The sequence below is a fragment of the Trichoderma camerunense genome (assembly GCF_050948025.1).
Source record: "Trichoderma camerunense strain CBS 138272 chromosome Unknown V8C40scaffold_4, whole genome shotgun sequence".
NCBI classification, from domain to species: domain Eukaryota; kingdom Fungi; phylum Ascomycota; class Sordariomycetes; order Hypocreales; family Hypocreaceae; genus Trichoderma; species Trichoderma camerunense.
The window spans coordinates 1,059,720-1,085,030 of NW_028145366.1; the positions used below are offsets into that span (position 1 = coordinate 1,059,720).

The following is a 25,311-nucleotide window of genomic DNA, read 5'->3' on the forward strand; positions in this document are numbered from 1 at the left end:
TCCTAGAGGAACAAGAAAAAGACGTCACAAATTCCTTGTTCAATTTTCTAGTTGACTCATTCTGTGCCGAGATTAACGCCCACAGCCGCGCCAAGCCTTGTACGAGACGGTATGTCATCATATAGGATGTGAGTCAATACTACGTGCCCTACAGAATACTACCTCCTAATAGTCCACAGGTTGACGCTCGTCGTGTAAGGTCCATATTGCTGCAGCAGTGGGGAGAATGCTGTGTTCAGAACTAGCGATCCAATAGAATATTCTACTTTCCTCCCTAGTTTTGTGTCTCTGAGTTGCAGGATAAGTACCAACACTTTGCCACCAAATCTATTTAATGGACACTTCTCGTCCTTCAGTTCAAGAAACCGAGAAACTTCAATTGACTCGCAAACATCACGACATCTACCAACATTCCTCCGCATAATTTGCCATGGCGACAACCTCGAACTCCACATCCACGGGAACCATTGTCTTTTATGACATCGGCCATAGGCCCCCCGTAACTGAGTCGTGCTGCTCACCGAATCCGTGGAAGACTCGCCTTGCGCTCAACTTCAAAGCTGTTCCGTACTCTACGTCGTGGGTTGCCATGCCTGACATCGCGAAAGTACGCCGCAGCCTAGGCGAGAGTGCCGGTCGCAAGTTTGCCGACGGTTCTGATTTCTATACCTTGCCTATGATCCATGATGATGCCACTGGTTCTACAATCAGTGACTCTTTCGACATTGCTGTCTACCTGCAAAGTACATATCCCGACTCAGGCGCTGGTGACTTGTTTCCAGCCCAAACCCTCGACTTCACTTTTACGCCTCCCTTTGACCTAGCTGTGCCGCTGTCGGAACGTGGAGATGGTGGCTTTCCCGAGCATTACCGATTCAATACAAACGTGGATGCGGTATTCACCACCCACACTCTGCTCATGGTGAGCGGCATGCCGCTTGATCCAGCGACGATTGAGCAAACCAAGGCTGAATTTGTCCGTCGTGCCGGTGTCCACTCTTGGGATGATTTCACCTTGACCAGCGAGGCCCGCGAGAAGCTCATGGAATCCTTTCAGACCTCGCTGGGCGACCTGGCCAAGCTGTTTCTTGAAAACACTGAAGGCCCTTTCTTGCTAGGACAGCGGGCTAGCTACGCGGACTTGATTGTCGGTGCTTGGTTGCGAATGGCATATGTATGTTTGCCCAAGTCCGAGTGGGAGGAAGTGAGATGCTGGCATGATGGTGTTTTCGGGCGGCTGCATGACGCGCTGGATAAGTTTGCCGAAGTAAAATAAAGCATTTCATGTTGAGCAATGATGGACTTGTAGAGAGCCAATTTGATAGGAATTAAACTGGAATATTGCATAGATCATGTAGTGGCCAACCCACCCTGCAGCGACCCTTGAAATGCGCTTTGTCCGGATCACTACACTGAATCTCCAGATACAGCGGAGAAGTCGAGTCCCAAATTACATTTAATACTCACATTGTTGGAACATTAAGGTTAATAAGTCTTACAATACGGTATGCACGATGAACAATTACCATTCGTGCCCAAGGCTGCCCCCCTTCAAAAATAAATCCCTATACCACGTTTAGAGGGACCTATTCATATAAGACTAACAGAGCATAGAGGAAAATAACCCAATTTCATTTCATTCGTATCTGTATCTGTAGGAGACACCTTTATGTGGAATGACTAAAGAGAAAACTCATTACATTCCCTTTGTTAAAGTCTCATGTTGCACGTATAGGATGGTGTCCAGAAGGTTCTGTGATGGTCCCGTTGTGCACAACGTCTTGACTGAGGCCTTCTCTGTCCATGCTCAACTGATCCCAGACCTAACCACATGAGAGATCTAAAGAAGCGACCCTTGAATTAGAGCTACAGATTATGTTAGCCATCGTCTAATGAGCGATCATGGTGTCCGTACACAGTAGTAGACGCTTCGGCAGATGTTACCGTCGCCGCCAAACAGTTGTCGGTTGTTATCTTTATAACAGTTGAAAAATCTCTCTCTATTTTCACCCTGTCCAGCATATTGGCCAGTAGCCAAGTTCTGTGCTCCAGCGTTGATGTTGCTGGTAAACCTATCGCCACTCGGGAAGTTGCCGCTGCGAACGGTGCCCTCCCAAGTAACCACGTCTGCACATGAAAAGCCTTCTACACACGCTTGATTGTTAGCAGCCGGGAATTCAGTGCCGCTTGGGTCACCATCCGCATAGTAAAAAAAGGCGCTATGCAGCTGGCCATTGGAAGTATACTGGCAATTCGAAAGGAAAACCTGCTCAGCTGCCACAGAAAAAACCAGGCAGGACAGGGACAGAAGTGATTTATAAAGCATGTTGAAGATGAGCTTATAACTTGATAGGTGAAATGGCCTTGGATGTGAGTGTTCGGGTATAACAATGATTCATGGAGATGAAGAATTGCGTATCATTATATAGCTGGATCATCGGGCCAAGCCTCGGTCCTCGTCATATTAGCGGATGACAACCTCTTCTAAAAAGAGGCAGTAGTGCGAATCACATACCAATGCATAAGATGTTGCAAATCATCAACTTCTCCCATACATCATGCAACTGTTGTAGGAATCTTACACAGAGCTAGATCCCTTAAGTTACTAGTTTTTACTTCCGCGTTTCTCCTATAGGTGGTTTTTCTACAATAGAAGGCTGCGGATTTAGATGCTAAAATCGCCGGTTGGTGTAAATAGTGGATCAAAGAACACAGATCGCATCAGCAAACAGCAGAGATTGCATCAGCAAAGCCCCAGTCACACTAACCATATATACTATAGATGATTATTTGTGTATATATAGTGTAAAATAATTTGGTTGATTCCAGCAAAGCTTATAAGGTATGTGGAATTATTGCTTACTGGTGGAGGCATGCAGTTCTTTTTCCCTCGGATTGTACGCACTATACTTATGATATATCACATTTCCGATGCTGATAAACAGCTGAGTTATAGTCACACAACACAATCAGCATTTAAGGCTAGATAAGCGTGGTAATGGCAATATCGTATTATAACTTCTCAGATGCTGTTAAGAATACTAATTTGAGACGGTTTGTTGCACCCCGCCTTGGCCGCCCCAACCTTCCACAGCCAAAACCTGATAATTCATGGTGCCTAAATTCATTCCTAACGATTTCCATGCATTAAAGTGATTTGCAACAGTGACTGTGCCACTGGATCTTTTGGAGTTCCGCACGGAGATGTACTGGTTAAAGGTTGCCGTGCCCTGGATGGAAGGCTCATTGACCCGTGTGTTCTCCCAGATCGTGTAGCTTGATCCGTCACTGGTGACACTGCCCTTCACCGTGCCGGCGGAAGGATAGGCAAAGTTGTCTTCCATGATGTAGTATTCAACAAGAGGGTTGGTGCTCCAGCCATAGACAGAGAGCAGGCCAACTCCACTGCCGACACCAAAGTTACCGCTGAACTTAATGGGGCTATAAAGTCTTGGTATCAGCAAAGGAATGAGAAAGAGATAGCTATGGCTCTTACGCAGATCCTCCAGTGCTCCAACCAACTCCTACGACGAAGTCATTTGGAAATGACCAGTTAACAGCAAATCCTGTGTTTGAGTGGGTGTAGACAACATCGCCGCCAGTAGTGTAGTCTTGGTTATAGTTTATGGCAGAGCGGCGAACGGCATTATGTCCTCCCAGAACGAAGTCGCTGGGTCCACGCTCGGTTATGTTAGCATTGAGAGACTCATCCAAGGGAGCTGCCAAGGAGCTGCCGATGCCAACTAAGGCGACCAAAAGTGATGAAAAATTGACCATGATGAAGATTCACTTTGTGAAAGCAGTGATAAGATGATAAGATGCTGTTGATATGAGCTCAAGATTGAACACTTTAAGTTTATATACATTTCGCACCAACGGAAACGTTTGGAGTATCTTCATATCAACTGACATTGAAAGGAAGCTTCATCAACATCCGCTTTTGGATTTTGCCTAAAAGCGGCACATGCCTGCTTTACGGCACTTGCGTGCCGATGGAAATTAATAGCCATCCATAAAAACAGGACTGATCTCAAGAGTTTGGAAGGTGATGCATTGCGCTGATACTGTTTCATTGGCGCGGCAAGCGGATCTGGGATCTGGGGTGCATCCGGTTAAGTATGTGATTTAGCCTACTAATTATACTGATCTATTTTCGGGGCTGCGGAAGGGGTTGCATTCCAGACATCCGATATATACAGAGCTACTCGCACGAGAGATTCTTAAGTTTATTACGAAAACAAGTTAGACATATGCTTAACTCTGTATTTTGTGTTGCGGGGTGTTAACCTCAGATATGCGTGGACATCCTGTGCTATTAAACACTTATAGCGCTAGGTATCTGTCAGCATGATCAAGCAGGTACCGTACGTAGAGGTTAATACAATTTGTGACCAAGCAACCTTGCTTCCGCATATTCCGTTGTTCTCTTTGTATATTCGCCTCGGTTATTAGTTAGAAACTAGCTTTCAGTCATATGGCTGTATCTTGAACGTTTGTTGAACTTGTATAAGAAAATTGATAGCCCAGAAGTAGTAGTTGTAACGTAGTGATTGGCATCGGATAGAACGGCAACGATTTTATTTTATGTCCATTTTTCTCTTATATTCCTGGCTTCTAAACTAAAGCTTTTTAGTGCTCCTTTAACTTAAGCTTAACATAATTCTTACCCCGCATTGCTGTTATGAAGAAGCAACTTGAGATTACAAAATATGGACTCCATATTACTGATATTTTTCAGTTAATCGTGACGCCTGCAAGCACAAGGTTGCATTTGCCTAAATGCAAAGCTATTAGCCGGTTGTGCAGATAATGAGTTGCCGAATTTATCTGTCATCATTCTGCATTACTTCAGCTACGCCATACATTCAGAAGCGACTAATCTTATTCTTCCATCCTTCCTTGACAAAAATCGCGTTAACTTTGGCTTTTAACCTTAAGAGTGTATATATACTGCCACTCCATGATATTGTGCTCCAATGATGCACCATTTCATAGCATCTAAAGAGATTCCTGATACGCCCTTTAATCGGAAACCGTTTGAGCCAAAAGTTCGGAACAAAATTACTACGGTATATAATATTGACGGAGCTATATTATGAATACAATACCAAAAGTTTTAACAGACTTCAAAAACTTTAATAGTGACATCACGCTCCAGCGCAAGGCAGCTGCAGAAATGCCAGTAAAAGCTGTTGCCCTCGCGCAGGCCTCTTGAGTCTTGATCTTTAACCATGCACTGTCGGAAGTCATGGTCCAAAGGGGAGATCTCAAAGAATTATTGTTATTTTTATAACGCACTTGTTTTTAAGTGATGTCTTACTTTTATATGACTATGACTATGTGCCCTTGAGCTATGATCACAGTAGTACTATCCACATGTAGTTGCGAGAGGAGTAACGTAATGGCAACTTTCACAGGAATAAGAATATCCCTTAGCCCCCCGCTACCCACTACTCTATTGAAGAGCTTCCAAAAGTAGTTATCTAAGCCCCGTAAATTGCCAATTATATAATTTTGAAGATGCACATTTTATTTAGTACTCATGGCAGTTACTAATGGAACACATCGTTAGACGTTGTCGAGAGATTAATACCTTGCCTCCGGTGTGGATTGTGAGTAAGCCCTAGATATACTTCTTATGGAACTTCGACTCCCTCAAATGATTGGATAGACGAACCTGAACACTGTCATGAGTATTTTCAATGACTATTTTAATGATGGAAAATACAAGGCATCTAGATGGGACTGAGCAACGGTCTCTTGAGCTAAGTTGCTTCTACAGAGATCTCTCATGACTTGAACATCTTGAGTGACGCCTGCAGCCGAAGCTGGATCACTGACTTACACCAACCTCACTAGTATCCTACTGTATTTGAGTTTAGTATGTAATAATTCGAATTAGAAAATTATTAGAAACAAAGATATGTATACACAAGAAAAAGATCAAGATTATCCGCTCCGGAATCTAAGTGAACCCTGATGCTAATCAATAGAGGCATTGTCCAGTGAGTGCAGGACCATATCTGGAATTTTTCATCATATGTCGGGGTGCCTAGAGGTGATTGAGATTGCTCCAGACTATTCAATAATCATTGACAATTGTGTCATAGCGGTGCCATCGGCGACTAATCCCAAACTCGGGAATAATCATGCAAGGAACTACTGGGGTACGTCTTCGGGAAATTTCTCACCCAGCTTTAGTGGTGTCTTTATTACAAGTAATCATGAAGACTTGTCCGCGGTTATCTCCGAGAAAAAGCAATAAAGTAACAGTATAGCGGCAAAAATTATTAATATCGGCTCAACTAATTTCCATCTTGCGGTTATTTATATGTCCACGGCAGCCCACCATCCCGCAGCAGTAAGCATAGATCGCGACCTAGCATGTGGAAGTTGTCAAGAGATTTCCGCGTTATTCACATTACTAATTCATGCTATCTAGAGAAACAGGAGTTTCTCTTCTCCAAGAACTCATCTAAAATCTAAAGACTACAATTAATAACTAATATGTAAGATTACAAAGCTAACAATATGCATATTACTCTAACATTCCTAGGTCATTGCTGGACAATGCGATCGAGGCCGCCGGCGGCCTGGAATACTACAATTCGATCAAATCAATTTCCATCAATGCCTCTCTTTTGGGATCAATAATGGAGCATAAAGAGTTGACTTCTCAAGTTCTTAAATTTACTGTGGATACAAAGGCGCAGAAAGTCGACTTTCATAAATTTGGCGATTTATTTAAGGGGATTTATACCCCTCACAAGACAGAAATTTACTCTCAAAGTCCAAAGTTGCCGACAAGTATCCTTTACAACCCTCGCCCACGCTACATGGGATGTGACAATGGAACTAGGGAGGAATTGCACTACCAGCTGTATTTCTATGGCTATGCATTCTGGTACTACTTCAATGTACCATTCTGCTTCAAGCTTCCAGGGTTCTCTACGAAGGAACTAAGTCCGTGCTATCGTGATGACGGGGAGGTATGGAGAGTTCTGGAGATTGTTTTCCCCGACGACTTTCACACGCATACAAAAGTGCATCGCCATTATTATGATGAGGAGTTCAAACTTCGCAGAATCGACTATTCCGATGATCTCCTAAAATCGGGCCCCGTGGCCCATTACTGCTATGACCATACAAAAGTTGGCAATCTTCTCATTCCCAGGTTCCGGTTAGCGAATTATGACTCTCCATGGTTTTCACACAACGATGCGTTCATGTTACTTATAAGTTCGGTGGAAATCCACACAATGTCCGCTTGGGGTAGATAGGAGAATCAAGAGGTTTAACCTTTGCAGTCCAACGCCTGAAGAGTCATTCGTGGATAGATTTCATGATGCCATGAACACGACATATAAGTGAATATTATTCTACGTGACATTGAACGCATGTGAACTCGCAATTTACTAAGCAATTATACCAGTGTATCTAACGACATTTGCAGAAATCAAGTCTTTTAGAAATAGTGAATATTAGAGATCGTTGCCCAATTTCAGATTACTTCAATAAATTATGAACTATGACACTTGATGCATGATTACCGGAATAATCGGAATTGGGCGTGCCTGTCCATGTAACTCTACTTAAGCGAAAGAAATTCGAGCACATGCACTCCTTATCATGGGATTTGGCTTATATAAAAGGCAGCGCTATACCATGCTGTACTCAGTAGCTATACGGACATGAAATTTGCCATGGTAGACAAATGAATGAGATTCATACCCGATTATGCTCCGCAGGGTACCATGAGAAAACCGGATTCAGAAATGCAATCTCAATCGGGGATGCGTACGCATATGTACTTACACGAATCATCAAGTAAATTGTGTGCTCGAGAACTTCAATTCAATGTGCGTTCGATGTATCGGGAATTGCCTAAGTATTAGTACCCAGGTAATCATGCATGAAGCATCACGATTTCGGATCTCTTTAACTAGCCCGCGGCTGCAAAACTAAGAGCGTGCATGCAGATGCAGTCAGCTTTACGTAAAATTCCCCTGGCTCTCAAGGTATTCTCGAGTCCAACTCTTTTGTAAAACTCGGCAGTTCTGTTTGGGAATAGACGCAATCGAGACCAGAAAATAAAAGTAAGGTATAATATGAACCTCCACCATGAAGTATCACAATTCCGACTCGGTTATATTGTATTATAGCCATGTACCATGTCCAATTTACAACGATTCTTCGCGTGATTACGGCAACTCTGCATAAATAACAGGGCGTCACATGCCCAATTGTCAAGCTCGCCTTACCTGTGATGAAGGTGCTTGGAATCATCCTTGGCCTCACTACTAGCATTGACGTGAAGACTAAGATCTACGACTTTGCCCAGCCGGCTTAGTGCCCGGACCAGTCTTTCGAAATCATTATACACACTGGTATGCGGCATTTGCATTCTGAAATACTCCGCATAACCGCGCAGCTGCAAATCATGTGAGTCCAAACTGGCCAAATGACCCGTTAGTGGCTGCGTGTACTTCCTGTTCCTCCGCAATGGCTTCGGAGATCCTCTAGTCTAAGTCGATAGTAGTCAGCTTAGGGTATCCGTATCCACACCAAGAACCCCGATGAGAATGCAGTGTAGCACCATCATCGCATTCAGCGGTCGGTACCAATCGTCTCATCATACCGTGAGACCTAGGAAAGGGCAGTGTGAGCAGCAAGCTTCGTCCTGAAAACAACGAGCCCGATAATAAAGTCAAAGTTGAGATGACAGTGTGATGAGCCGCTTCCACTCCCGGCTACATCTCCGCAAGAGCCCTCTTCTAGTGTATGTTTTGTACATTTTGATTGGAGTCCGAGGAGTCACTTGCTCTGTCTCCAGCATCCTGCTTACTGAGGACTCGCAATGGGCGAGTTGAGCCATAAGTAATAAGCGCTAGATATTTCATGATACGAGTGTAATGTACCATCAATTCTCTGTATGTTTAAGCAGCGAAACGTGCATCTATGCTTTGTTTTCACTACAGCTACTCTATTTGTGAGTTCATATAGGACATGAGACGCACTACTTTACCAAAGATTTTAGGCCGAGGGTTTAAAAGCAGGCAGTCAATGTCTTCAACTTAATGTTCCTATCGTATCTTTAGCCTACGATCTTATAGTCAATGATATGACACTGAAATAGGTGATAAGAAGATGTATCGTTCTAGTGCCCACAACATAAAGCGAAGGGGATCATGGGGATATGGCATAGCGTACATGGATAATCACAGATGGATCACGATAGAACTACTAGTTTGGAGAACACGAATAAGATGCAGTGAGAAGGGATTCCGTGGAGTGCGAAACTTGTAACGCGCAAAAGGTCACATCAGAATTAGAGGACAAGAGAGGGAGCTAGTCGTAGCTTAGCCTTCATAAATGATCGGAAGCCGAGTCGACAGAGAGACATCTCGAGTTCTCTATGCAGTAGTATTGGCAAGGGACGCGAGTGATAGATCAAGCTCTAACAATATTGATCGTTGCACAAATGGCCACTAGACAACACACGCTCAATTGCATATGCATTCAAATATATGAAGAGGCGTTGTATCCTCGAATGGACAGCCGTGGAGATGAAGTTTGCGTGATCCTGAATAAGCCCTAGCAATCCTACTCGCGGCGCCACCAATCACATAGTGCTAATTACAGCGTGTGGACTGAAAGAAGTGTAACAATAAACTTATAGCTGTGAGTCTTCTCGGTTCTCGGCTAAGCTTGGTAAGGTGGCTTGGTAAGGAAACCCAAGTTAGCATTTGGAGCACTAACTTTCATCGCGCTTATATGGCCCCTCGCATACGAGTGCCTATCACGGTAAGTTATTCGAGCTTACTTAAAAATGCACTGGTCTTGAGTCTGATAAGAAGAGCTACTCTTTTCTCCTTTCTATTTCTTCTTTCACGCCCAGTTCAATCTTCCTCAGGCATCGTCTTGTCTCGTCTAATTCTAACTGCACAATTATATGGCACCGTCACTATGAGGTATGAGCTACTAGGTGTCGCCTCGGCATCAGCCGGTGTTCTATCGCATCTTCTCTACTTCATCCATGGACATAAAGCCATGCAAGCGCCAAGCATATTTGTTTTCTACTTGATGGCAGAATGCTTACTCTGGGTGCGATGCTTTTACCTACAGGGGGCATTTCAAGGGACTCTCAGTGCCACCACTATATCTCTGTCCTACTTCCTAGGCCTCTTTACTAGCATTGTAGTATATCGACTCTTCTTCCATCGCTTAAGACGTTTTCCTGGACCGTTAGCGGCGAAGCTCACCAAGTTCTATGGGCCGTACAAGGCTCGGGGCGGCAAATCACATATTCACTTCGTCGAACTCTTCGAGAAATACGGAGATGTCGTCCGAACTGGTAAGCTACCTACCCATAACTGACTTTGAAGTGAGGATATTGATTCGTCTATTTTCGCTGGCAGCTCCAAATGAGCTCATAGTGTTATCAACGGACGCTCAACAGAAAGTCTTTGGAGTTGGTACCCGATGCTCGAAAGAAAACACTTCTTACGAATCCGTGGCCTACAAAGGCTTCCAGAATTTGGAGGCTGCGACAAGTCGCGAGGAACACCGCAAGAGACGACAAATCTGGGACAAAGCTTTTTCTACAAAGGGTAAGTTACATCTCTTTGACAACTGCTGCTCTAGAAGCTTAGATGGTACTAGCATTGGAATCCTACGAAACCTACGCTCGCGAAACAGTATATGAATGGCTGGGAAAGCTAGCATCTCTGCAGGGCCAACCGGTTAATACTTCATTGTATTCCCTCTTGATCCCTTTCGAAAATATGGGCCGTATGGGCTTTTCCATCAATTTTGGATCCATACAAAAGGGCAAAGAGGACATTATGTTGCACTACCTTGAAGAAACGCTTGGTATGATCGCAAAACTCGGCACAATGTGGTGGCCGATTGCTTTAATCAACGCGATAGGAGGCAGCGGTGATCACATTGAATTCGAAAAGCTTGCTTGCAGGATGGTCGATCAGAGGGAAAAGGTAGGTGATGCGGCATGCAAGTCCTGCGTCAGAATCTTCGTAACTCGATTTGCTGACATTCTTATAGCAAGCTGATGATGAAAATGAGGACATAATGAAATATATTCTCCAGGACCATCACGCAAAAGAACCGAAGGGTTTCCACCATCACGATCTTTTATACGCAGACGCACAAGTTATCATGGTCGCAGGGACTGATACTATCGGGGCAACTTTATCATTTGCTTTCTACCATCTAGCCCGCGATCCCGCCCTGCGACAGAAATTGCTGAAGGAACTTGAGCCTCTCTATGGACGCACATTGACCGGAGAATTCTCCAACCATGACTTGAGCGACGCCGACGCACCATATCTCAACGCGATTATCAACGAGACTATGAGATTGGATAACCCAACTTGTTCTAATGGTGGTCGACTTACGCCACCTGAAGGGCTCGAGGTTGACGGTATCTTTATCCCCGGCGAGGTGGTGATCTACACACCAACGCATGCTATACAACGAAGTGAGTATCTTTTCAAATACCATTTTTTTTTAGTTTTAGTATTCTGTCGGTGTCAAAGTTCTAGTAGATGCCTTCTAACCACTTCAATTACGATAGGCGCCAAGTACTTCAAAGACCCAGACACTTTTATTCCAGAACGTTGGACTACACGACCCGATCTAATTATTGACAAGCGGGCATACCTTCCGTTCTCTTGTGGTTCTCACAGCTGCGTGGGAAAGAAGGTTGCTATTCTTGTGCTACGCATGATTTTGGCGTATACGGTCTGGTACTATGACTTTGAGTTTGCTCCCGGTGAAGATGGGCTTGCCATCCACCGAGATGCAATTGATGCGTCAATTTTGAAGCCGGGCAAGCTGGAGTGCGTCTTCTCTCAAAGGACTTGAATCGGGGTATGAGTGTAAGCACCTTAGCTTTGCCTGTCGAGCTCCATGAATTTCTACTGTTATCGGGCAGATACAAATTGACTGCATGCCTGTTGGAAAAGAAGTGTCGATGTATGTGCAGTCACTCTGAATGCTACCGGTATAGTTATTAGGTGCTCCGATCAACAGCTACGACAAGTAGGTATTCCGTAGCCAAGCAAGCTTGATGGACAAAGACGGCGCGGAAGCAAATAATCGGCCGGGGCGAGGTCCGAATCTTGAGCTACACGCAGGGTTCAAAAGTTTCTTTCCGATGAGCTAGTAATCAATCTCAGACATACAGTCAGAATATGATACCAACGGCTAGATTGCGGAAGGTTGTGATTGTAATATCGCGAAAGAATATAGTGCATGTGCGGCGCTTATTAGTGCTTAGTTCATCACAATGGTATTGCCTGATCGCTCCGACTCATGGAGCGACTGTGTCCATTAACCTGCGGAATACCGCTCTGAACAAACTTCGCGACCCGACGGAGCATTGAGATTCTCTAATTTTGTTCTGGGTAAAACTTCCTTGGTTATGGAAGGCCTATGAATGTAATATGTGACTTTTCCAATAACCAGAGTGTACCAGAAACGGTGCCTATCTCTCATTTTATTTCCGCCGTCCATAGTTGCGTAAGAGTACATACACATCAGCTTCATGTACTCGGCACTTGTGGGTGGGCGTTGGAGCTTGGTGGCGTAACCAAGATTCAGTGTACTAAAGATTTAGACCCGGTTTCCGAGGCCATGTGCATTGCTCCACGGCGTCACTTGTTAGATCCTCGGAGCTGTCGATCCCCTAAACAAGCTGGGATTGAAAAATCCTTCCGCGACTCAATAATACCTACATAGCACAGCGTTGATATTGATGATACCGCAATTGAGAAGGAAAGGGGCGAGGAGATCAACAATACTTGAATTGAGTGTCGGCAAATAACAACAAGATCTCAAGAAGACTGTACCATCCTATTAAAGACTATGCCATCCTATTAGGTCCCATGGTCATCTCATCATTTTGAAGCGATATTTCTTCAGTATCAACTCAGTGCAGTCGAAAGAGACTCAGGATCAGGCATACTGAGATTCGCGAAAACCAACATTTAAAGATGCGGGAACTGCCGAAGAAGCAACTGCATCCTTTCTTGAATGGGCAAATTCTCTTTTCTGTGATTATTTATTCGCCCTGGTGAATATGGATGAGTCCTTCCAGAACGCATATCAGTAATAAAGACTGGTAATTCATGGTGGCACACCACGCTTTTCTATTTTAGGGCCTTTGATCCCTTGTCGGTGAAACACAGCAGCTGGGAGCCCGTTCGGATGGGATCAATTTCCCTTTAGAGTAATAAAGTGATTACTTTTTCAACCCATCAGACTGGATGCAGCGCTCCCTTCCAAAGTAAGAATGCTAGCTGAATCTGGCATCACGCCGACGACGCCATCAAGAATGGCAAATGGGGTCTATGGGACAAGGGTCTAGCCTCGTGGGAATCTCGCAGCTGCAACTCGAATACGTAAAAGTTCAGATCCATCAGCTAATATGGTCAAGAAAGACACAGCAGAGCTTCCTGGTGATGAACGGAGTGGGTCGTCGCCATCAGCCTTACAGGTAGGCTATTGTGCGGTTTACAGTACATCCATGCCCACGTATGTGGCTGGCCGGTGATCGGAAATCTGCCGGGCTTGTTCGCTCTGTATGTAGCTCGTAGCAGTACAACTCACATGCGGCAATCGTGTTTTGTTTAGACTACGGATGTCGCTCCGCAGTGGAGCGAAAGATTCGCCTTAGCCACACGCGAAGGGCGAAATCTTGAGCTTGTCAGACGCAAGACCCGATCCGGAGACTCGGATCACTGAACAAAAATAACCCAACGCCGAGAATCGGAGTTCTGGTCATACCTTGTCGCTCCGATTTTGCAATCTTCATTTTAGTCCATATTAATCCGGGTAATAGGGGTTTCGTCTGAAGTGCCAAATAAATAGCGGTGTTAGAGGAGGTGTATATGCGATGCTGGATTCGTCGCGGCAAGCCCGGGTCAGTATCGCCTGAGGACGATGGTGATGGAATTAGCCATCGTACTAAACAACGAACTTATTACGAAGCAGCAGTGGCTTTATTTGAACGGATGGCAATCAGGGGCGACTTTGAACATTCTGTAGATCTACTAAATTTTGTAGACTGGTGCCTTTGTTTAGCTGAGCTACGGGCCGCTGTGTCGCGAAACGGGCGACAGTAAGGCGACTACTGAGTAGCGACTAAGAAACTCAAGAAGACAAAAGATCATTGAAGCCAGTAGCACGGCTATACATATCATTAAGTGGGCGCATACGGATCGAGTTTACCATTCGACTGGAAACAATAATGCCCGCAGTAATATACAGCACCCCATATAATGGGAGGGTTGAAGCCAGTAACATTGAGTCATGCTTCAAACAAGTTAACACAGTCGGTAAGCTGGCGCAAGTGCGCGCGGACTTGAGAATCTGATGGCAAAACGAATCCACCCTCGTAAGATTTTAGATGCCGGGGCGTGTACGGCGTGTACGGGGCACTTGTTTCTGGGCTGGGTGGAATAGCGATATATAAAGCTGGCCACGGGCAACACTGCGGTTTGTTTGAAGTGTTAAATCATTTGGCAGAATAGTTGTAACACATCCAGACAGCTTTCATCACAGTACAAAATGACTCAATTAAAAAACGGAATCAAGTCGCCAATTCGGCCCTCTCCGCGAGTAGCAGGCAACGTCCAAGATGTGTGGTGAGTAACCATATGAGACTCATACGAATGTCTTACCTTGATTGTGACTCACTGATTGCATTCAGGTCTATTATCAACGCTGCAGCTGCAACTACGCCTAATCAGCCTGTGGTGAACATGGGACAAGGCTTCTTCGGCTACAACCCTCCCCAGTTTCTCATTGACGCTGCGAAGAGTGCGGTAGAGCGCCTCGACTGCAACCAATACGCACCTCCAAAGGGCCGTCTCCGTCTGCGAGAAGCCATTTCCAATGCCTACTCTCCTTTCTGGGGCCGGAAGCTCGACCCAGAGACCGAAATTACCATCACCACGGGCGCTAATGAAGGCTTTCTGAGCTGTTGTATGGCCTTTCTCCAGCAGGGCGACGAGGTGTTGCTGCTAGAGCCCTTTTTCGACCAGTAAGCGTGCCAATCTTACGCCGTCTCAGCGGCCGGCTTAAAGATATGAAGTGTTTTGATGCTAAGATAAAGCAGATACATCAGCAACATTGAGATGGCTGGTGCCAAGGTTGTATCTGTGGCGTTGCAGCCACCAAAGTCAGGAATGACAAAAACTCACTCTGCTGGCGAATGGTCGCTTGACGTTTTGGCATTGAAGAAGGCCATTACTCCCAGAACGAGAATGCTCGTTTTAAACACACCTCGTGAGTAGCGCTCCTGTATCCAGGTAGTGGTGCTGATGTGACTAACGTATTCGATCTGGTAGACAACCCATTGGGCAAGATTTTCAACCATGAAGAGCTGAAACAGATCGCCGATGTTTGCGTTGAGAACAACATTCTCATCATCTCCGATGAAGTCTATGACCGACTGTTCTACGTACCATTTTCCCGCATTGCGACCATGTCGCCCGAGGTGGAGCGCATTACTTTGACTCTCAGCTCAGCGGGAAAGAACTTTTATGCCACAGGTTGGCGAGTTGGTAAGAAATCTCGCCATATAAGTTAGGTAATTTATGATCTTATCGCCAACTGACTGGGTATGCAGGTTGGGTTATGGGTCCATCCGAACTCGTCTCATACGTCACAAAGGCGCATGCACGAATTTGCTATTGCTCTCCCTCACCTCTTCAAGAAGCGTTTGCAATTGGTACGTTCACATCGTTGTTAACAACATACGAGATACTAATAAAAACACAGGTTTCGAACAGGCTGAAGCAAATGGCTTCTGGGACGAATGCATCTCTGACATGAAGTCCAAGATGGATATGTTTAATGAGATTTGGCACGAGCTAGACATGCCCTACTCCGAGCCTGAAGGTGGTTACTTTGTCGTGGTCAACATGAGCAAAGTGCAGCTACCAGAGAATTACGATTTCCCTACCCACGTACTCAACCGTCCAAGAGACTTCAAGTTGGCGTGGTTCCTGATCCAGGAACTTGGAGTGGCAGCGATTCCACCAAGCGAATTTTACTCACCGGCTAACCAACACATTGGAGAGCAGTGGATGCGGTTTGCCGTATGTAAACCGAATGAAGTACTGGAGGCTGCAAAGGAAAGACTAAGAGGATTAAAAAAGTATATTAATTAGATGATTCACGCGGATCAGCTGGCGCTTTGTTCTAGGAGATTAGATTCATTGTATATAGATGCCCCCTTTTGTCAATTATAGCCGAGTGTTTACTCAACATATATTCGCAGAGCCGACTGTATGATGGTGAGGTCCAAAGTTACAATTCACCGCCCATCCGAAGCCGAGATCTCTGGGATTAGCCCCATCGTACAGCGGTGTGGAACTTATGGTCAGCTTGTTTGTTTTCGTGTTGATGAAATCATTTAGACGACTCTCCATAACTAAAAATAAGGAATTCAAAAAGAACCGTTGCCATTACTCGGGTAGTGTTAGTGTGCCCGTAAGGCTACACTTTCTCTTATTCCTTTTAGTGGTTCACGTACCTGAAGCCACTACTCGGCTGTTTAACCTCTTAAGTGCTTACCGTTTAGTAACTGGAAACCCCAAAGAGGGGCAGAAACAACATGCGTTGGGCTCCAGATCTTGTTAGGTTGCTATCAACGGCTGCAGCTTCACTCAACCCTCAATGTCTGAGAATGGCAGGTACCTAACGTCTAGCAGCATGAAAATGGCCAATTTTGTATAGATGCAAGCGATTCTGGTACTAATGATAGGCTATTGCTCTCAATTAAATGGCTGAAAGCTTGCTGCTGGATAGGCTGTATGTTGAGATGACCAGGCCCACGGTGTCGATCGACATGCGAGTTGGTATACCCTGTCTAGCTTTTTAACAAGAAAATAACCATTGGTTTCTATCCGATTGCGGGCGCTGATCTTCCCGTAGATGGGTGGAGAATGCTCAAGTGCCGTCGTTCTCGTTGAGTAGTATTTAATCTGACTACCTGGCAACTGATCGTCGTTCTCCTGTGACTGCTTCAATTTTTTTTCCCTTCGTTTTTCAGGTGCCAGTACTGCTCTCATGGCGACAGAAGACAAAAGCGCCGTAGAAGCGACGACTGAGGCCAACTTGTCCAATGTCTCCGAAAAAGATGTTGATCGCGCTCTGCTGCGAAAGATTGATTGGCGCGTGATGCCAGTGGTAAATCTCTACTGTCCAAATTGTTTTGCTCAAGATACTGACATGACATGTTTCCCAGCTGTGCGTTACATATGCCCTTCAGGTAAAGACATTTCTGTCCTTCTATAACAGCCTCTCGGCTTTCGTTGTTAAGTCGAATAACTGACCAGTTCCATATTAGTACTGGGACAAAGGCTTGCTTGGCCAAGCAGCTGTATTTGGGCTGCGAACAGATCTTGGCCTGACCCAGGGCAAATCTTTCTCTTGGGTGTCTGTGGTATTCTACTTTGGCCATATAGCTGGCATGTATCCCGGCTCTCTACTAGCACAGCGGTTTCATCCCAAGCGCACCTGTTCCATCTTGGCTATCGTATGGTCTATCATCATGCTCACCACGCCAGCATGCACGTCTTATGCCGGCATTATTGCTAATCGCTTCTTCCTCGGCGTGGTCGAGGCTGGCGTTAACCCCGTCTTCATGCTCGTTGTTGGCACATGGTACACGCACTCGGAGCAGGTCTTGCGATCCAGTATCTGGTATTCCTTCAGCGGAGGCTCATTGTTAATCTCCCCGGTTATCAACTTCGGTCTTGCCCACATCCATAGCAGTCGACTGAATCCATGGCAGATAATGTACTTATTTGCAGGAGGGATTTCCTTCCTCTGGGGCATCGCATTGCTTTGGGTCTTCCCAGACACCCCGCAACGTGCCAAGGGCTTTACGGAGAGCGAGAGAGAGCTTATCGTCGAGCGCACACGTGTTAACAACGCAGGCACCGAAAACAAACGCATAAAGTTCTATCAGATCAGAGAGGCTCTTTTCGAGTTCCAGTTCTGGGGAATTCTCGTGCTGTCCCTGTTGAGCTGCACGGGCTCAGCTGTTGTCACGCAGTTTGCTTCCATTGTGTTTAACGGACTGGGTTTCGATGCCTATACCTCGCTCTTGCTTAACCTCCCGACCGGCGCGATGGCTTTCATCTGTGTCCTGGGCTCAGGATACCTCGGAAGACATTGGAAAGACTCGCGGTTCTTCATCATCTCATTATCTTGCCTACCAGTCATTCTTGGCTGCTCACTTCTGTAAGTCGAAAGTCTCCTCTCATCCAATTAATTTTCAGAATACTAACACGCACTCAAGCTGGAAACTCGACAACAGCAGAGGTGGAAAAATCTTCGCCTTCTATTTGCTCAACTTTTTCTCGTCTGCCTGGGTTCAATGCATCGGCCTGGGTACCTCAAACACGGGCGGTTATACAAAGAAGGCTGTGTACGCTTCTGGAACCTTTATTGGCTACTCATTAGGCAACATTACGGGCTCTTTGCTCTTCGACCAGTGAGTGACGAGAATGAGCTCAAATATTTTTCACTCGCAATTAAATGGATGCTAATGCCGTTACCACTAATAGGAAATTTGCTCCCAAATTCGGCCAGAGCTTCACGGGTGTTTTAATCTGCTTTGTGATTTGCTTCTTCCTCGCACAGCTAGTCCGTTTTGTACTTGATAGAGAGAACAAAGAGCGGACAAGGGTCCATGGACCGCCCACTTTTGAGAAGGGCCTCGATGACTTGTCGGACAGGGAGAATATGTCATTTAGATACGCACTATGAGCGACTCTTGACCAGTAGGATATCAAGATTACCCGTCGCAGGTGGTATTCGACATCAAGATGAGCGGGACCTAGGTAGAAACGCATGATTCACATGCTGTTTGGTTCCGGTCCTAGACTGGGGGCCAGATCCATTCTTATAAGGCTCGTATCAATTTAGTGGTTTCTTTCTGCTTAGCCGCCATAGCCTCCGTGACAGATCCATCCAATCCCATCGCAGGACTTTTAACTGTGCATGCACGTAATGGTCACTGAGCTGCTGAAAGAGCGGATTGGCTGCATGCACGAAAACCGATTCGGCCCCCCGAAGAGCGCTAGAAGAGGATCTACCTTTCAAAGGTCAAAGATGCTTACTCTTCCGAAGACGGTGCCTTTTTCAGCTGCCAAGTTTTGCCCTTCAGCTGGGAACACAACATGTAGTCTCCAGCTCAGCTTCACGTAGGCTGGCTATAGGCAGCCACGACGATTTCATCTCAATTATCTTGTCGTCAAAAGAAACATCGAAGCAAAAGATGCAATAGGAAGGCATATGTCAAGGCTTTCTGGCCAAATAGACGCCCTCTGACAGTATATCTATGTAGATCATTCCGCAATAAAAAATAGAATTACTTTCTTGAAAATTGACAGATCTTCTTGACATTTAGAAGTTTGGCTACGCAAACTTATCACACCTCTATAATGGCAGATCTCAGCTTTTATCAAAATGATGAGAGCACATCCCCGAATGCGACCCATATACAGCTGATGGAAGAGCTGTGTAACTATTTCTTAATCACGCAAAAATTATCCTTGTCATCAACAATTGTCGACATAGCAAATGAGGACGAACTTGCATATATGCGAAACGCCGCGAGGCCAGGCGCACAAGCCTTACCGTTGAACCATGTTATAGGTGATATGGCCAAGATCATGTCTCATCGAATAGCAATGGATCACCCAAGATTCTTCGGCTTCATTCCTTCTCCGGTCGACGAAAACTCGTTTCTAGGAAGCATGCTCACCACCATGTATAATGTTGGCGCTGGTAGCTGGTATCAGAGCTCTGGCGCCAGCACCGTGGAAGATTCTCTCATCAAATGGTTCGCTGAGCAAGCTGGTCTTCCACCATCATCCGGCGGCATTTTTGTGTCTGGAGGCTCAGTGGCCAATTTGACGGCCGTTGTAACCGCACGTGATGCCAAGTTGCAATTCGAACAGAGGCCAAAGGCAGTCATTTACATGTCTGAGCAAACACATTCTTCCATGGCAAAGGGCATAGTCGTGGCAGGTTTTCACCGGAACCAGATCCGTCGTGTGCAATGCGACTCGAGTTACCGGATAAAGCCTTCGAGTCTTCGGCAGCAGATTGAAAGCGATAGGAAGAATGGCTTGATACCATTTATGATTGCGGCAACTTGCGGTCTTACCAATACCGGAGGTATAGATGACTTGAACGCGCTCGCTGACATAGCCGAGTCCGAAAACTTGTGGCTTCACGTCGATGGCGCATATGGAGCATCCATACTTCTCTCAAAGACACACAAACGTTATGCCGATGGCATTGGTCGCGCGGATAGCTTAATATGGGACGCTCACAAGTGGCTGTTCCAAGTGTACGATTGCGGTCTGATACTCGTTCGAGACAAGCGCAACCTAATCGAAAGCTTCGCGACAGGTGCCTCGTATATCCGAGATGCTGATGAAGCCTCATCAGAAAAGGTCAACTTTTGGAATCGAGGCATCGAGATGTCTCGACCTGCGCGAGGCATGAAGCTCTGGTTTACCCTTCAGAGGCTGGGCCTTGACAAGGTCAGCGATATGATTGACCACGGAGTCGACCTCGCAGAATTCGCCGAACTGGTATTCCGAGGCTTCGAAAATTGGGAGATTCTATCACCAGCCCAGCTAGGGATCCTCAATTTTCGTTATGTTCCGCCCACATTACAGCCTCCTCCGGGTGAGGGCGTGGATTTTGATCAGTTCTGCGACAAAATAAATGCAGAAATATCCCGATTAGCGGTGGAACGGAATGTTGCAGCACCTCTAACGACAAGAATTACCAAAGTCTTGAACCTGCGAATGTGCACTGTCTCCCCTCAACTGAGTAGGGACCAGCTTTTTGAGGTGATACAAAGTCTGGATTCCATTGCGAAGGAAGTTTCAGCCTCATTCGTGAGGAAGAGGACTTTAAAGATTTGAGGCTGTTGCCCATAGTTAACGTTCTTTTCTTGTGTGTATATAGTTGAATATAGTCTATCTCGCCTTCTGGTGAGGTCAAGAGCGCGAGTCAATAAGGTGTTGCAGCTTACATGTAGTTAGGAGAGCAAACCCATAGAGTGGTGGAATGCTGAATATGACAGAATACCTAGAAACAATTCCAAATATTTGAGCGTCTTGACTTAACTCCATTTCCGCCGATTACCATGTCAAATAGATGTAAAATAGATATAGGGTAAAATGAAGCAAACATTGACTCATCATGATTTGGCTTACATCGAGCTCTTCCTGATTAGAAGTACGGTACCTAGATGAGTATGGGTGCTGCATTGCCACTTGGATGCTGGTTTACAGCCTTACCCTTACAAGATCGACCCGTTAGTTTTATCCTAGAAAATGTAAAGAAATTTCAGATATTTCTTGAGATAATTATTAAAATAGATGAGCTGATGGGCGGTTGTGCCATAGGTTGTATAAGAAGAGAGTGTAGCTGTAGGGTGGTGAAAGCGAGCTCAACGGGTTATGTCATGATGCATCCAGTAACACCAACACATCAGCGACTCATCATGCTCTAATGTAGGTCCATGTTCCACCATTATTGTAAAGCCAACAAACGGAAAAAACAGCCTAGATGAAGATACACTTACACGAGCTATTCTATCCTTTTGAGCACTGTTCCGTATGGTTGCAGATCTGGTAATTCTCCAAGTACCGGTACCAGCTCTCCCCCGCCATTACCGCACCCCGCCATCAAGTAACAGTACCAGCTCCCCTACCTATAGCTCCATCCCTCTGACAGCTCCCCCGGAAGTCCCCCACCAAAGTGACGAAACGATGCGCTCAGCTCCGCCAGAGCTCGGCAATCCGAAGCAAAGCTCCCATTTAGCCCGAAGACTTCCGCTTTTCCCTTGACATCATCTTCCTCTCTCTCAAACAATCCGCCTTTGTATCCATTGGTAAGCGCCCTTCGGCATTTTGCAATTCCCCTTTCCAATCTCATCATTCCAAAGGCGCATCTTTGAATTGCATCTTCATCTGCCTTTTCTCCTCCCAACTCTCCCAATTGAGCTCCCCTCAAGCTCTTTGCGCCGCTGCCCCTCATCCCGTCGCATCTCCAATTTCCCGCGATTCAACACAGCAGAAAGCTCCAGACTCTTCTTACTTACCTGCGAATAGCTGCGATAGTCCAACAGCAACAGAGCCATCATGTCTTCCTCCCTCCTCCGCACGACGCCTCTCCTGCGCGCCGGCCTTCGCGCCCGTGCCGCAAAGCCTCTCGCCGCCATGGCCACCACAAGCTTCACCCGCGGCAAGGCCACTCTCCCCGATCTGCCGTGTAAGTCTCCGAGCTCCTAGAGCAGGACAAGAACGATATACCTGCTCCAAATCGTGCGGCACAGCAGAGCTGATAGCATATTGCGAACCTAGACGACTACGGCGCGCTCGAGCCTTACATCTCCGGCCAGATTATGGAGCTCCACCACTCCAAGCACCACCAGACCTATGTCAACGGCTTCAATGCTGCCGTCGAGGCCCTCGCCGAAGCCGAGGCCAAGGGCGACTCCAAGGCTGCCGCTTCTCAGGCCCCTCTGCTCAACTTCCACGGCGGTGGTCACGTCAACCACTCACTCTTCTGGGAGAACCTCGCCCCCAACGGCAAGGGCGGTGGTGGTGAGCCTGAGGGCAAGCTCCTGGTATGACTCGATTCACTTCCCTCTGTAGCTCTTTTCTTCCTTCGCGCCAAGCATTTCGCTGACCAGTATATGTAAACGTACAGACTGCCATCAACCAGGACTTTGGCTCCTTTGAGAACCTCAAGAAGCAGACCAACGCTGCCCTCGCTGGCATCCAGGGCTCCGGCTGGGCCTGGATTGTCAAGGACAAGGCCTCCGGCAACCTCACCCTCGTTACCCGCGCCAACCAGGACCCTGTCACCGGCAACTTTGAGCCCCTGCTGGGCATCGACGCCTGGGAGCACGCTTACTACCTCCAGTACCAGAACCGCAAGGCCGAGTATTTCAGCGCCATCTGGGATGTTATCAACTGGGGAACCGTTGCCAAGCGTTTTGGACAGTAGACTTTCGCACCCGAGTCTGCGGTAAACAATTTGTAAAATAAACTAGCAATGTAGCATATTCCATATTGTTACAAGTCTGCAATATCTGTTAGTAGGATTAAATGACAAAAGCGTATCCATCCAAGACAACACAGGTTGCTGTTTTTGTCAAAATACTCGGTTCAGAATACACCACGTTCATTGCTGATTTGCTACTACTAGCCGAGGGAGCAATGATACACGCAACGTAACCTAAGCCCCACGTATATTGATACATGATACACTGCACACACTTGACGTTTGGACCCCACGCCCTGTGCACTCATCCCCTTCACCTGTATATATATGCGATTCTGCGAAACAGGCGAACAACGATCTCTTTTTGCGCATGCGTCTGATGGATCTCAATCCATAGCGCGCATATATGAGAGACAAAGAAGCATGGCCAAAAACCCTGGTATACTCGTACAGAGAGCTATGAAAGAAAAATTCCATGGTGCCTTCTCAAGTAGATTCACTGTCTTTGGCATCTGGCAATGCCCTGATACGCCACCAGTTCGCTCGGATAAGTTTCTGCAAAAATATCGCGAGCATAGTCGTACCAGTCTTGGTTTTCCGGAGCAGTGCGAGCCTCAAAGAACTTGACGTATTCCCACCACTCCGGATACCAACCTCCACTGTCCCAGCCGAGAATACACACGATCTTGCTGTTCTGAATAATGATATTCTTTGGGCTGAGCTCGCCATGAGTGAAGCGGATATTGTAATCTGACCGAAACTGACAGGTTAAGGCATCGGCGACCTGTGTCGGAACAGATTGGACAAACGACGCGGCCAAGAAAGCAACGAAGTGACGGCATGTGGGCTTGACACGGACCGCCCAATAGGTATTCTGGAGATGCTGGTCCAGTATCAGAGAGTAGGGACCAGAAGAGGCAGATCCCAGCATGGCCCCTTTGCCCGATATAGTCGAGCTGACACGAATTGGATTCATGCCACTTCGCATATTGTTGAGGATGTGACGCAGTTGGCGGGCATAGGCAAACTTTGCCTCAGGTGTGAGATCGTACCAAGCGTTTTCCAGAAGCTCTCCTTGAACGACTCGCTTTATGGTCCCTTCCACTTCGCTCGGAACGGGTAGCTGTAGAACCGGGAGATCTAGATGGTATTGGATCGCGTTTCCTAAAAGCAGTCCTGCATCTGTAATTGAACGATACTGGGTCGAAATCGACTGACCAGCACCACACCTTGACTTGAGTGTCAACTGGAGGCAGCGTGGCGTAAGCAGGCTTTCCAGGTACATGGTGTGCTCATTTGGCGCCGGTTCTATGAGACAAATGAGACATTACTCAAGCATAATGGCGAAGACTCATCCACGTACGCGGGGGCAATGAAGGAGGAGTCGAGCACCACTGCTGCTCTGAATCGTCCAGATGATCGCGGGGCCTCTTCACTCCCGCAATCACCGAGGGAAGATTCCTTGGAGTATACACCAGCGATTGGGATCCTCCATTTTGCGATGGAGGAAGCTCTTGTTTGATGCCTGTAGGCTTGTGAGAGGTAGCCACGCCCAGCTTGAGGGCGTTGCTACCCGTCTTGAGTGGCCCAACCGCGATTTTGGTTGGTAGTTCTGGAGAGCGTGGCTGCAGCAATCGCATGGCACGCTCTGGATTCAAGCCCTCCATCTTGCTAAGGGGATCGTTCTTATCGCCGTCGATGATGGGAGTAAGGCGGAGATTGTCTGCCATCGTATCCGCCATTTCTCGAGTCTCGGGAGACCTAGATGCGTTAGTACTTAGAGGGAGACGGTGCAGCAGACGGCGGCTCAGTCAGATGGCAAATAGCTGCTACCTGAATGATTCGAATTGTCGTCACTGTTTGTGGAAGATTGGAAGGGGAGGATAGCTCGACGATATGCACAACTGATTAAGGAAACGACGAAAGTGAAGATGAAGCAGCAGAAGAGCCTCTTCCCGCATAGATGGAACAAAGCGGTGCTTGATGATAGAAGATGAAGTCTTCACGACACAGGAGAAAAGGATGAGAAGAATAAAATGCATGCGGAAATATTTGTCTATTTCCTTCTTTGTTTGACTTTGGCTGGGCAACGGTTTAGAGGAAGGAGCAGACCATGGGCAGTTGGCGGCCAGTTGCCTTGGACTGACTTGCAAAAACGTCAATGCGGCACGAGACAGAGGTACATGCACCTAAATACAACATGTTAACGTTTGTATTGATCTTTCATTGTCTGCTTTA

The 25,311-nt window shown here is 46.4% G+C and overlaps 8 protein-coding genes across 8 annotated transcripts; 6 read left to right on the forward strand and 2 right to left on the reverse strand.

Moving 5' to 3' along the window:
* The first annotated feature begins 90 nt into the window (after window positions 1-90).
* Window positions 91-1,443, forward strand: V8C40DRAFT_160730 (uncharacterized protein). Its single transcript, XM_083211453.1, has 2 exons — window positions 91-128; window positions 180-1,443. The coding sequence occupies exon 2, from the start codon at window positions 431-433 to the stop codon at window positions 1,274-1,276; it is 846 nt and encodes a 281-aa protein (XP_083076265.1). The 5' UTR covers window positions 91-128; window positions 180-430; the 3' UTR covers window positions 1,277-1,443.
* A 1,598-nt stretch (window positions 1,444-3,041) lies between these two features.
* On the reverse strand, window positions 3,042-3,777 carry V8C40DRAFT_273330 (glycoside hydrolase family 11 protein; the record flags this gene model as incomplete). The annotated part of the gene is made up of 2 exons (XM_083220468.1): window positions 3,042-3,441; window positions 3,497-3,777. The coding sequence occupies 2 exons, from the start codon at window positions 3,775-3,777 to the stop codon at window positions 3,042-3,044; spliced, it is 681 nt and encodes a 226-aa protein (XP_083076266.1).
* Window positions 3,778-6,373: 2,596 nt separating this feature from the next.
* On the forward strand, window positions 6,374-7,350 carry V8C40DRAFT_237431 (uncharacterized protein). The gene is made up of 2 exons (XM_083214247.1): window positions 6,374-6,509; window positions 6,557-7,350. Coding segments are annotated over exons 1-2 (726 nt in total). The 5' UTR covers window positions 6,374-6,507; the 3' UTR covers window positions 7,281-7,350.
* A 2,570-nt stretch (window positions 7,351-9,920) lies between these two features.
* On the forward strand, window positions 9,921-12,226 carry V8C40DRAFT_160734 (cytochrome P450). Its single transcript, XM_083211454.1, has 5 exons — window positions 9,921-10,354; window positions 10,419-10,610; window positions 10,663-10,994; window positions 11,062-11,497; window positions 11,594-12,226. The coding sequence occupies exons 1-5, from the start codon at window positions 9,967-9,969 to the stop codon at window positions 11,881-11,883; spliced, it is 1,638 nt and encodes a 545-aa protein (XP_083076268.1). The 5' UTR covers window positions 9,921-9,966; the 3' UTR covers window positions 11,884-12,226.
* Window positions 12,227-14,415: 2,189 nt separating this feature from the next.
* Window positions 14,416-16,407, forward strand: V8C40DRAFT_160738 (pyridoxal phosphate-dependent aminotransferase). The gene is made up of 6 exons (XM_083211455.1): window positions 14,416-14,666; window positions 14,732-15,064; window positions 15,140-15,309; window positions 15,372-15,587; window positions 15,653-15,754; window positions 15,805-16,407. The coding sequence occupies exons 1-6, from the start codon at window positions 14,590-14,592 to the stop codon at window positions 16,194-16,196; spliced, it is 1,290 nt and encodes a 429-aa protein (XP_083076269.1). The 5' UTR covers window positions 14,416-14,589; the 3' UTR covers window positions 16,197-16,407.
* A 690-nt stretch (window positions 16,408-17,097) lies between these two features.
* On the forward strand, window positions 17,098-20,981 carry V8C40DRAFT_273333 (pyridoxal phosphate-dependent transferase; the record flags this gene model as incomplete). The annotated part of the gene is made up of 7 exons (XM_083220469.1): window positions 17,098-17,217; window positions 17,276-17,299; window positions 17,378-18,276; window positions 18,335-18,529; window positions 18,603-18,782; window positions 18,991-18,995; window positions 19,618-20,981. 7 exons carry the CDS (start codon window positions 17,098-17,100, stop codon window positions 20,979-20,981), a joined length of 2,787 nt encoding a protein of 928 aa, XP_083076270.1.
* Window positions 20,982-21,879: 898 nt separating this feature from the next.
* Window positions 21,880-23,301, forward strand: V8C40DRAFT_237439 (superoxide dismutase sodB). The gene is made up of 4 exons (XM_083214248.1): window positions 21,880-21,955; window positions 22,176-22,335; window positions 22,428-22,693; window positions 22,777-23,301. The coding sequence occupies exons 2-4, from the start codon at window positions 22,206-22,208 to the stop codon at window positions 23,074-23,076; spliced, it is 696 nt and encodes a 231-aa protein (XP_083076271.1). The 5' UTR covers window positions 21,880-21,955; window positions 22,176-22,205; the 3' UTR covers window positions 23,077-23,301.
* Window positions 23,302-23,569: 268 nt separating this feature from the next.
* Window positions 23,570-24,803, reverse strand: V8C40DRAFT_285350 (uncharacterized protein; the record flags this gene model as incomplete). Its single annotated transcript, XM_083222356.1, has 3 exons — window positions 23,570-23,615; window positions 23,658-24,381; window positions 24,437-24,803. The coding sequence occupies 3 exons, from the start codon at window positions 24,801-24,803 to the stop codon at window positions 23,570-23,572; spliced, it is 1,137 nt and encodes a 378-aa protein (XP_083076272.1).
* Window positions 24,804-25,311: the final 508 nt, after the last annotated feature.

Excerpts from the sequence above, each read along its gene's own strand:
- V8C40DRAFT_160730 (XM_083211453.1), top strand. The coding sequence starts at position 431 with ATGGCGACAACCTCGAACTCCACATCCACGGGAACCATTGTCTTTTAT.
- V8C40DRAFT_160734 (XM_083211454.1), top strand. The coding sequence starts at position 9,967 with ATGAGGTATGAGCTACTAGGTGTCGCCTCGGCATCAGCCGGTGTTCTA. Across the intron at positions 10,611-10,662 it reads CAAAGCTTTTTCTACAAAGG|CATTGGAATCCTACGAAACC; the intron begins GTAAGTTACATC and ends AGATGGTACTAG. Across the intron at positions 11,498-11,593 it reads AACGCATGCTATACAACGAA|GCGCCAAGTACTTCAAAGAC; the intron begins GTGAGTATCTTT and ends CAATTACGATAG.
- V8C40DRAFT_160738 (XM_083211455.1), top strand. The coding sequence starts at position 14,590 with ATGACTCAATTAAAAAACGGAATCAAGTCGCCAATTCGGCCCTCTCCG. Across the intron at positions 15,065-15,139 it reads CTAGAGCCCTTTTTCGACCA|ATACATCAGCAACATTGAGA; the intron begins GTAAGCGTGCCA and ends AAGATAAAGCAG. Across the intron at positions 15,588-15,652 it reads TGCCACAGGTTGGCGAGTTG|GTTGGGTTATGGGTCCATCC; the intron begins GTAAGAAATCTC and ends CTGGGTATGCAG.
- V8C40DRAFT_237439 (XM_083214248.1), top strand. The coding sequence starts at position 22,206 with ATGTCTTCCTCCCTCCTCCGCACGACGCCTCTCCTGCGCGCCGGCCTT. Across the intron at positions 22,336-22,427 it reads CACTCTCCCCGATCTGCCGT|ACGACTACGGCGCGCTCGAG; the intron begins GTAAGTCTCCGA and ends TTGCGAACCTAG. Across the intron at positions 22,694-22,776 it reads AGCCTGAGGGCAAGCTCCTG|ACTGCCATCAACCAGGACTT; the intron begins GTATGACTCGAT and ends GTAAACGTACAG.